Here is a 10,710-nt window from a genome sequence, read left to right as displayed (position 1 = left end):
TCGATCCCCCGACGTCCGCGTTGCCGTCCGGTCCCGCGAGCGCGGCGAGGGACCTGTCCAGCGCCCTCAGCGCGGCTTCGCGGTAGCTCGACTTTTTCCTCGCCGCCTCGGCGACGAGCGCGGCGACGACTTCGTCGCCGCCGAACGTCAACGCCGCGGCCGGGCACTTCTCCACGACGTCCGCCACCGCGGGCAACAGCGACTCCTTGCCCTCCCAGACCCGTCCCGGGAGCTCCTTCGTCAGCGCCGCGAGCATCTCTGGGGCTTTTCCGGCGACGACGTCGGGGGCGGCGGTGGCGAGACCCGCGAGCGCGCTCGCGCCCTGTCGCTTGATCTGGTACTGCGAAGAGCCGAGCCTGGCGAGGGCGGAGGCCAGGATCTCGTCCAGGTAGAGCCTCACCGTCGACGAGGCTCCCGAGGAGTTCTCCTCCCAGACCTCCTCCCACTTCTTCCGTCGCTTGTCATCCGCGTCGAACCGACCGACAAAGGCCAGGGGCAAAATCTTCGTCGCGTGGTCTCGGAGGGCGTCGGAGGCGTTTCTGGACAGTTCGAGAGCCAACGCCGCGGCGAGCGTCGCCCGACGTTCGTGGTTGTCGTCGTCCACGGACTCGTACGCGGCGGCCACGTCCTCCACGAGCTGGTTCACCCTGGCCTCGGTCGCGTGTCTCGCGACGGCGGCGACGGCTGAGACCATCGCCGCAAACACCGACGCGCTCTTGTCTGTCTCCGCCGCGGAGAGCAGCGACTTGAACAGCTTACCGGCGTGAGGGCGGACCAGGGACCCTCGGCGAAGGCACAGCCTGGACAGGAACCTCGCGGCGCCCGCGCGCGTGTTGAGACCGACGCCGGACCGCAGCACCCCGCCGACGGCGGGCACCAGCTCCTTCATGACCTCGTCGTCCACGTGGTTCATGAGCAAGTCGAGGGTCTCGCCCATGGGGCTAGCCTTCGCGGACTGCAGCCTCGCGTGCTCAAGCCGCTCCTGCGAGAGACCAATCGCGGGCGCGTGCTGCTCTATGTAGTTCAACCTGGAATCTTCCATCGAGGAGAGCGCCTCGAGGAGGCACGTGACCATCGTGGGGATATGCGGTCCGAGCTCCGCGCTACCCGCGTGCTTGGCGACGTTCATCACGACGTCCATCGCGAGCGCCTGAACCTCGCGAACGGTGGAGTTTAATCCCTTGTTGAGGAGCATGGGCAGCGTCTTCTCGATCGTCGCGCGCGTCTCCGCGGGGGAGGAGTGGTGCGAGTCGCACAGGCGAACTGTCAGGCCCCTCGACGCGCGGCACAGGGTCTTTCCAGCCTCGCGGACCGTCTCCTTGATGTCGTCGATCGATCGGAGACTGGCCTCCCACACGCGCTCCAGGTACGGCTCGACCTCGGCGAAGCGCCTGCCCGAGAGCAGCTCCGCCAGCGCAGACGCCGAGGACTGCCTCGCGCGCCACATCCTGCTGCCGCACTCCGAGAGAAGCTCCTCCATCACCGCGCTAAAGTGCGCATCCACCGCGCCCTTCGGATCGTCCACGACAGCCTGCCAGATTCCCTTGACCGCCTCGCGCATGTTCGGGCTCGGGTCGTGCTGCATGCGGTAGAGCTTCGGTAGCAGCTTGGCCAAGTGCGGCGCGAGGGCGTCGCCCGCTCGCTTCGCGATGCCGGCGAACCCGTACGCCGCGCCCTTACTGCTGTTCAGCATAGCCTGGTAGTTGGCCAGGTCCATGAACTTGTAGATGAGGTCGGGTTGGCCGATGTCGGTCACGATCGAGCACAGCTCCTTGTAGGTGCTGAGGCTGCCGCCCCCGGTGGAGCCAGCGGGCGCGTCGCCGTCGCTCTTCTTCGCGAGTTCCTTGTCGTCAATCTTGATGGTACCCTCCTGGAACACCTGAGTGTCGTCGTCGAGCTTGACCCGACGTTTGCGCTGGCTCTCGCCGGACAGGACCCCCATCAGGGACCCGAGGAGCTCTTTTCGCTGCTCCTCCGTGCCCAGCTCGTAGACGACGCTGACGCCCCGGCTGGCCATCTCCTGCGTCAGCTCGTTCTGATCGCCCAGCAAGCTCCCAAACGCCTCCTGAATCTCGGAGAGCATCGACAGCAACCTCGGGTGCCGCCGGGTGTGAAGAACGAGCGCGAGGAGCCACGCGCACGCCGCGCATCGCTCCTCGGACCGCGACGAGTAAAGGTACCTCTGGAAAATCGCGTCGAGGATCTTATCGCGAATCGCGTCGGTTCCCGCGAAGACCCCGTCCCCGGCCGATCCCGTCTCCGCCGCCGCCGCCGCCTTCGAACTCGACGTCTTCTCGACGGACGTCTTCTCCGTGAACTCCGCGAGGCTCGCGAACGAGCCAAACAACCACCCTTCCGCGGTGACGCCCACGCCGCCGAACGCGAAGCACAGAGCCTCGCCCACCGCGACCCGCGTCTCCTCGCTCTTGGTCCCGGCGAGCTTGAACAACGCGTCGACGAGAAAAGCCGCATCCGCAGGGGCGCATCCCCCGGCGATGACGTGGCCAGCCGCGCGAGCCGCGCGTTGCGCCGCGCCGGGGTCCGAGATCTTCGTCATCACGCGCGCGAGTCGCCGCACGAGGAGGTCCATCGTGCCCGACGGCGCGTCCCCGTCGTCCGGGATCCCGTCGGAGCGAGCCGCCGTCGTTCCGTTTTTGTCACCGTTTTTGTCACCGTTTCCGTCACCGTCCCCCTCGGCGACCGGCGGGGCGCGGGGGAGGTCCGGCAGGCCGGTCATGCCCACGTGCCCGATCGCCTCCACGGCGGTCCCCGCGAGCGTCGGGTTCCTGCACCCCGCGACGGCGACGAAGACGTCGAGCGCCTCGATGACCTTCCCGGGGGGAAACGGCGGGTTTTGAAGCCTCAGCGGCTCGGAGTTTCCCGCCGCGGCGACGTACCCAGCCGCGCGCAGAGCCCCGTCCTGATCCTCGAACCTCCCGTGCACCTCCGACCCGGCCTTGACGCCGTCCTTACCCGCGATGGCGAGGAGCCGGTCCAGCTCGGCGACGGCGGCGGTGGGTGCGGGCGCGAGCCGAGACGCCAACGCGCCGCAAATTTTGGCGGCGACTTGTCGAGTCGGACCGTCCACGGCGCCCGCGAAGTGCCGCGCGATGCCGTTGAGCGACGCCGCGTCGTCCCCGTCGACGACGGACGCGCGGTCGCGCTCGATGAGCTCCACGATCGCGGTGGCCGCGGCGGCGGTGAGGTCCCCGGGCGCGGATTTTACCATGCAGCGCTCGAGGAACCTTCGGTACCCCGGCGGCGACGACGCTTTCGGATCCACGGGAGAGTCATTCGCAGAGTCATTCGCGACGCAGAGCCTGACAAAGTCGAGCGCCGCGGCCATGGCGAGCGGCGGGAGCGGCAGCTTGGACGCGAGGCTGGCGGGCTTCGAGAGCTCGGGGTGACGCGAGGCGAGGTAGTCGAGGAAGGTGGCCGCCGCCGGGAGCGACCCGACGCCCGCCCCGGCATTGTCGCTGTCCTCGTCCCGCTTCGCGAGTCTCCCGCGCCTGGCGCGCGCGAACTCGTCGCCCTCGCCGTCCGGCGGACGCAGCCCCGCCCTGCCAACCTCGCGCACGTCCTGCTTCTCGTCCCCGCACGCGACGACGCAGAGGTACCTCGCCGGCGCGTGCGCAAAGGGGAACAGGTCCCTGGCCCACTGCGCCGCGACCAGCCGCCTGGCGCCCACGCCGCCCGCGTCGTCCCCCCCGCCCGCCGCCCCCGCGTCGATGGACGACAGGAGTAACCCCTCGATGGCCATGGCGACGCCGCCGCCGCAGCCCTTGTACGCGGACGCGAGCGACCGCGCCGCAGTCTGCACCGACGGCCGAACAGCCTCGGGCTCCGTCCCGAGCGCGGTGAAAACCCGAGCCGCGAGGTCGGGCGTCCCGACGACCAGCCTCGGCAGGCGCGTCGCGAGCTGACCGAGCGCCTGGTAACAGAACCCGCGCAGGGACGCGACGCCGCCGGCGGCGATCCCGCCCGACGCCGCCGCGCCTTTCGTCTCCCCGTCGAGCAGCTTTATCATCCCGCTAAAGAGGAGCGGCGCGGCTTGCGCCAGCTGTGAGTCCGTCGCGTGACGCAGCACCCACACCGCGAGCTCCATCGCGGCCGCCTTCATACGGAGGTTGGTCCCGGCGCCGTACAACCCCGTGAATATCGCCTGAACCGTGTGTGGGAACGCGTTCGCGGCGGCGACGGACCGGCACATCAGCGCTATCAATCGAAGCTTCAGCGCGGGTGACGCGGGATTCGCCCTGGACTCGATGGGCACGGATTCGGGGTCGCCGAGGAACGCGCGGTACAGCTTCGAGACTATCGCGCCGTCCTCCAGGTCCACCGTCGGTCGGTTCGTGTCCCACACGCACCGACGCCTGAGCAGCTCCTCGCCCCTCTTGGCCACCTCGTGGTCGGCGTCGCACGCGGCGACGAGGTAGTGCGTCAACACCTCGGACGGCGGAAGCGTCTCGTCCTTGGCGCGGTGGAAGAACTCGAGCAGCGCGAGCTTGCGCGCCGCGAGGTTCGCGAGGTTCGCGACGGGAGGCGCGTTCGGGCCGAGGACGCGCTCGACGGACGCCGGGGACATGCCGGGCGGCGCCGTCGGAGGCGGGGGCGCGGCTGCGAGGGACGCGGCGGCTGGACCATCTGAGGCGGGACCCGGCGCGACTCCGGCGACATTGGCGACGGCGCGCGCCGCCTGCTCCGCGGGGGACGGCGCGGGGGCGGCGACGGGCGCGTGTCCCGACGTGTTCGGCTGGTACATCAGGTACAGCAGCGCGTGCGCGACGAACGCGGCTCGATCGCGGGCGACGGTCATGAACTCCATGTCGTTGACGGGCACGCGCACGTGCCGCTCCGGGACCGCGAGGGCCTGTATCGCGAGCCTGCAGATGATGTCGGCGGCCTGCTTCGGGCGCGCGCCGACGCCCTTCAGGAGAGGGAGGATCTGGGCGGCGCGATCCTCCGGCGTGGCGCGCGCGTGCGCCTGCTCGACGTAGATGAGCGCAAAGTTGCGCACCGTCGGGGGTCTCTCCTCGTTGACGTACAGCGCGGTGAGGTCCTCGAGGGGCAGGGGCATGGCGGGCACCGCCTTGATTCGCTTGTTAACGTGCGATAGTATCTCCAGAACCTTGCGCTTGGTGGACTCGTGCTTGGACGCCATCTGGTCGATGACCCGCGGCATGAGCACGTGGAGGAAGCGCTCGAGCTTGACATCGTCGGTGAATCCGAGCGCGGTGAGGGCCTTATTGAGCGCCGCGAGCTCCTCCGCCTCCGTCGGCGCCGGCGATGCCATCTCCGACGCCTTACGCTTCAGATCCGTCGTCACGATAACTACGTTCGCGATCCGGCCGGTATTCAGGCGCCGGTGCGAGTGTTGTCCAGTTCAAAGGGCTCAGATCTAACACTCAGATCTAACACGTCCCCTCACAAACGCTCACATTGATGGATTTTGTTTCGCAGCTCGTCAACATGTACAACGCGATGTCCCGGCTATCGTGCGCATCCCCGTATCTACCCCTCGCGGCCGTCGCCGAACCCCTCAGTCGCATCGCCCTCGCGCCGTCCCACCGACGTCGCCCCCCCGACCGTTCACTCACTCCACCTTGTTCGAGAGAGCCTCCCTGGCTCCCTTGTGAAGCTCGTCCATCTTCGATCCAACCGCGTCTGCGTCAAACGAGTCCATCGCCTTGACGTAATCCGGCACCGGCGCGTGGTCCAGGAGGTAGTCCGCGATGAACTGCCTCGGGTCCGCAGGTCGAACCTTGGCCATCGCGCACATCCCGTCGTGAAGCACGGCAAGGACGCCGGTGTCCTCGAGGTACGATCGAGCGCCCACGGCGACGCCGCCGGCGGGGCGGGAGAGCCGCGGCGGTTGCGACTCGGGGGTCCACCTGCGGATGACGTCGGCGGCGAGCACGAAGGGTTCCTCCGGACGCTGCGAGGAGAGCGCGCGGAGGGCGTGGCGCACCGCGAGCTGGATGTTCTGCGCGAGGTAGGCGTGCACGGGCTGGCGCTTGGAGAGGAGGGAATCGGCAGACGCGGCGGTGGCGCCGTTGGGGTTGGGGTGGTCGTTCTCCTTGCTGCGCGAGTAGCGCGGGGGGTCCGGCGCGGCGGGTTCGCGATCGGGCTCCATCGCATCGGTCGCCTCGGGCTCGGGCTCGGGCTCGGGGGCGAGGGCGGGCGCCTCGGGCTCGGGCTCGGCGGGGGGCTCCGGCTCGGCGGGGGGCTCCTCCGCAGCCGGGGCCGGGGCATCCTCCTCCGCGGGCGCGGCCTCCTCCTCCGCGGGCGCGGCATCCTCCTCAGCGGGCGCGGCATCCTCCTCCGCGGGCGCGGCCTCCTCTTCCGCGGGCGCGGTCTCCTCCTCGGCGGGCGCGGTCTCCTCCTCGGCGGGCGCGGCCTCCTCCTCCGCTGGCGCGGCCTCCTCCTCGGCTGGCGCGGCATCCTCCTCAGCGGGGGCAGCCTCCTCCTCGGCCGGCGCGTCGCCCTCGGGCGCGGGAGCCTCCTCGGCGGCGGGCTCCTCGGCGGCGGGCTCCTCGGCGGGAGTCTCCTCGGGCGCGGGTTCGTCGGACATGGCGGTCGGGGAACGGTGGATGGACCCGCCTGCGCTGGTGTCTGTGGCGTTGTTGACCCGACGTAACGTTCCTCCAACGTTGACTCTCGTTCCCCTTCTGCCGATAAATGAAGGAACCTGACTGTCGTGGTGTGCGTTTTCTTTGTAAATCTGGTGCTATTTCGAATTTAATATTCCATCCCGTCCGTGAAGGCTGTCGATGTGCGCGCGATTTGATCATGGCTTTACTGCAATTACGCGACTTCGTTCAACAGTTTGACGATTCTCGGTTCCTTCGGTTCGAAACACGATTATTGGGTCACACTCACCCGCGGCGCCAACGCACGTCGGCCGCTCCCAGACGTCGCGTCAAATCCCGCCGCGACTTCGACGAGAGACATGCCTCAAGGACCCAAGGCACCCATCGCGGACCCCGCGGGCGTCTCCAACATGACCGCCGAGCAGCACAAATCCGCGCTCCAGGCGCTCAGCAACGGGCAACCCGTGCCGTACCCAGCCACGCTCAGGACTGTCGTGCACGCGGGCACGAAGGCGCCCAAGAGGGAGGACCAGGACCCGGACAAGAAGCCCCCGGGGTACAGCAGGAACGCGAGGGGAGGGTTCTTCACCTCATGAGGGCCGCCGAGGGGGAGGGGGAGGGGGAGACGCGAGAGGATTCCCTATTTTAGAATGAATCAGAAAATCGACAAAAACTTGACTCACAGCACGCAGCCTTCCTTCGGCGAGTCCGAGAGGTCGGCGCCACCGCGAGCGCGCGCGGGAGGAGGACGCAGATGGACTTCCCCAGCGCGCTGGCGATCCTCGCCTCACCCGGCGGGCACGCCGTCCCCCGGGCGGAGGCCGAGTCGATCGTCCAGGCTGTCGTGAACGATCCGTCGCGCGGCATCCAGGCGCTTTGCCACGCGCTCGAGTGCGACGGATCCCGCCGCCTCGCCGCGGTGCTCCTCTCCACCGCGGCGGCACGGCACTGGAGCGTCCTCGGGAACGACGCGAAGGCGGCGATGCGGCAGCGGACGCTCGCCGCGCTGTCGCGCGCGGAGGACCGCGCCGAGATGCGCGCGCTGGTCCACGCCGCCGACATCCTGGCGTCGCGCTCCGCCGACGACGGGTCCCCGTGGCACGAGCTCCTGCCCGCGCTCGACGACGCCGCGAAGTCCGCGCGCGCCACGCACCGCGAGGCGGCCGTCCTCCTCCTCGGCAGCATCGTGGAGTCCACGGGGGCGCACATGAACGACCACCACGCAGCGCTCGTCGCCCTCTTCGCCGCCCATCTCGACGACCCGGGTTGGGAGGTACAACAAGTAGCGACGCGAGCGCTGGGAACCACCGCGCTCGCCCTGCAGCGCCGCGGGGACTTCCTCGTTGTCGCGGACCTCCTCCCGCGCATCCTCGCGGCGTGCGTCGACGCCGCCGCGCGACGACTCGACCGCTCGGACGACGAGGGAGTCGCCGTCGCCACGGAAGCAATCGCCGCCGCGGCGAGCGTCGACTCCGACGCCGCGTTCGGCCCCGACGCCTCGCTCCTTCCCCGCGTCGTCGACGTTCTCGTTGGGGTCGGTACCGACCCGCGATTGTGCCTGGACGGACGCGCGCGCGCGGCGGCGTTCGACGCGCTCGGGTGCCTCGCGGCGTCGCACCCCGGCCTCCTCGACGAGCCGAGGCCGACGGCGGCTGCGGTGGGAGCTGGAACGGCTGGAACAACTGTAACGGCTGTAACGGCTCCGACGACGACGTTGGCTGATGAGATCATGCCCCGTCTGTGCGCCGCCGCCGCCGCCGCGGGCGTCGACTTCACCGCCGCGGGTCGCGCGGAGGGCGAGGCGGAGTCCGGCGGCTACGCGGCGGCGGCGAGGTCGACCCTTCGACGGTTTTCGCTCCACCTCCCGCCCGCCGTCGTCCTCCCCCACGTCGTCGCGCCCCTGGACGCGGCGTTAATAGCCGGGGCGGCGCCCTCCCCCGGCGCGCTCGCGTGCCTCGCCGCCGTGACGGAGGGGTGCGCGAGCGACCTCGCGGAGGATCCCATCGCCTCGAACGTCATCGCGGCCGTCGCGGCGGCGATGGAATCGACGGATCCGGCCTCGAAAGTTGCCGCCGCGTTGGCGTTTAAGGAACTCGCGGAACACGCCGGACACGCGCTCACGGAGCTCTTCTCCCACGCCGTGATCCCCACCCTCGTCGCCGCGATTAGTTTAGCGGTGGAGCACGAGACGGAGGGTGGGCGGGGCGACGCCGCGGAGTCGTTCGTCGCGCCGACGCACGCCGCGGCGAGCGCGCTGTGCGCAAACTTTGGGTCGGACGAGATCGCGCCGGCGCTGCCGGGGGTGATCCCGCCGCTCCTCGGGGGCGCGCTCGGGGGTTGGCGGCGTGGGGACGGCGCGCGGGGAGTACACCCGCCGATACGAGTACCCCCTCGCACGAACCCCCGCGCGCGCGCGAGGTGTCTCGACACGCTCGAGCGGTTCGCTCACGCCGCGGCTTGGGAGTTTGAGCCTTTCGCGAGCGACGTCGTCGCCGCGCTGGCGACGCTGGCGACGACGAACGGCGGCGGCGGCGGCGGCGGCACCGACGACCGCGACGACGAGGGCGTCGCGGCGGTGCGCTTCAGGGCGCTCGCCGCGATGGCCACGGTGATTGCCGCCGTCGGGGAGGAGAGCGCACCCCCGGGCGCCGTGGACTCGATCCTTTCCTCGGCGACTCTCGCGCTGTCGGCGGGTTCCTCCGAGGACGCCGTCGCGAGGGAGTGCGCGTTTCGGTGCTTCGGGCGACTGGCGACGGTGCTGGAGCGATCGCTGGCGCCGTGGCTCGGCGGGGCGATCGCGGCGGCGGCGGCGACGCTCGCGGCGGCGGCGGAGGCTGCTGAAGCCGCGGGATTTCAACGCGCGGTTTCAACCGGCGGTTTCAACGAGTCCATCGCCGCCGCGGAGGCGCTCGGCGCCCTCGTCAACTCGTGCGGGTTCGCGACGAGACCGCACCTCGCGGTCGCGCTGGCGGCGCTGGGACGCGCCGCGAGCTCGCCGTCGTCGCCCGTCGCGCTTCGAGTCGCGTCGGCGCGTTCGCTCGAGTTTTCGCTTCGACCCCTCGAGGAGTCCGACGGCGGCGGCGGGGGGGACGGGGACGGGTACGAAAAGTCGGCACCCGGGGACGGGGACGGGGACGGGGACGGGGACGCCGCCGCCGCCGCCGCGCGGGATCTCGCCGCGGAGACAGTCGCGCTGCTCGCGCGGCTGGTGACGGAGGACGAGGAGCCGGAGGTTGCGCTCGCCGCGGCGACGTCGCTGGAGGAGTCGGCGTCGGCGGCTGGGAGGTTGGGCGCCGCGGCGGCGGCGGCGACGGCGGCGGCGGCGGCGTCGGCGTTGCTCGACGGGTCCGCTCGGTGCCAGGCGGGTCTCGCGGAGGGGGAGGGTGGGGAGGACGGGGAGGACGCCGGGACGGTGTTCTTCGACCTCGAGGACCAGGCGAGAAGGCTGAAGAAGTCGCTAGGCTGAGCTCAACGCGTCGCGCGCATTTTAACGACAGCTGAGTGCTCACCACGTGAATCGCGAGCTGGGCCCCCGCGACCAGTCTGATCACGGATGGCGGGGCCGGAACCGTTGACTCAAGAAACTTCGCATAAAATCGAGGGTTTAATTTCCATCGCCCGCAAACTGCCAAACCCAGTTTGGCCCGGGTGAGGCGCGTTTCACCCTGACCGACCCGGCCGCTCCATACCGCCCCTGCGGCTCGAGGTGTGCACCGCGTGTCGCCTTCTCTCCCGCGGAGAGCCTCTTCGAGCCCCGCAGAGAGATCCGCGCCGAAGATACGCCTCGCGACGCTCGCGAACCCAACCGCTGCCCCTCTGGCCCCTCACCCGGGTGTTGCGCCCCTCTGGCCTTGATTGATTCGACATCAGGCGGTGAGCAACCAGCCCCACGGTCGCAGTGATTCCAAAGCCGAACACGAACCGCGTCCGCGTGTTTCGTCTCGGGTCACCGCAAATAACGGGTCTCACGGAAGAGCGCGGAGAGCGAATACTCGACCGCAGGTGCGCACGCGTCGAGACGTCGCAGGGTTCTCTTTCCCCGCCTCGCGTCAGCGTTTCCCCGCCAAACCTCGAGGCGTGTTGAGCTCGACGCCCGCCGCGCGCAAGATTCGGTCGATTC

The 10,710-nt window shown here is 70.1% G+C and overlaps 4 protein-coding genes across 4 annotated transcripts; 2 read left to right on the top strand and 2 right to left on the bottom strand.

Annotated features, from left to right (window-relative positions):
• Positions 1-28: 28 nt before the first annotated feature.
• MICPUN_86084 (predicted protein) lies at positions 29-5,302 on the bottom strand (the record flags this gene model as incomplete). The annotated part of the gene is made up of 2 exons (XM_002508471.1): positions 29-4,447; positions 4,562-5,302. Coding segments are annotated over 2 exons (5,160 nt in total), but the record flags the coding sequence as incomplete, so codon positions are not given.
• Positions 5,303-5,455: 153 nt separating this feature from the next.
• On the bottom strand, positions 5,456-6,607 carry MICPUN_109044 (predicted protein). The gene has a single exon (XM_002508470.1). The coding sequence runs from the start codon at positions 6,569-6,571 to the stop codon at positions 5,594-5,596; it is 978 nt and encodes a 325-aa protein (XP_002508516.1). The 5' UTR covers positions 6,572-6,607; the 3' UTR covers positions 5,456-5,593.
• Positions 6,608-6,949: 342 nt separating this feature from the next.
• MICPUN_61983 (predicted protein) lies at positions 6,950-7,186 on the top strand (the record flags this gene model as incomplete). The annotated part of the gene is made up of 1 exon (XM_002508744.1): positions 6,950-7,186. One exon carries the CDS (start codon positions 6,950-6,952, stop codon positions 7,184-7,186), a length of 237 nt encoding a protein of 78 aa, XP_002508790.1.
• A 158-nt stretch (positions 7,187-7,344) lies between these two features.
• On the top strand, positions 7,345-10,056 carry MICPUN_102733 (predicted protein; the record flags this gene model as incomplete). The annotated part of the gene is made up of 1 exon (XM_002508743.1): positions 7,345-10,056. One exon carries the CDS (start codon positions 7,345-7,347, stop codon positions 10,054-10,056), a length of 2,712 nt encoding a protein of 903 aa, XP_002508789.1.
• Between the last annotated feature and the right edge of the window lie 654 nt (positions 10,057-10,710).

This window comes from Micromonas commoda, chromosome 10 (genome assembly GCF_000090985.2).
Source record: "Micromonas commoda chromosome 10, complete sequence".
NCBI classification, from domain to species: Eukaryota; Viridiplantae; Chlorophyta; class Mamiellophyceae; order Mamiellales; family Mamiellaceae; genus Micromonas; species Micromonas commoda.
This window is presented reverse-complemented; position numbering and strand designations above follow the sequence as displayed.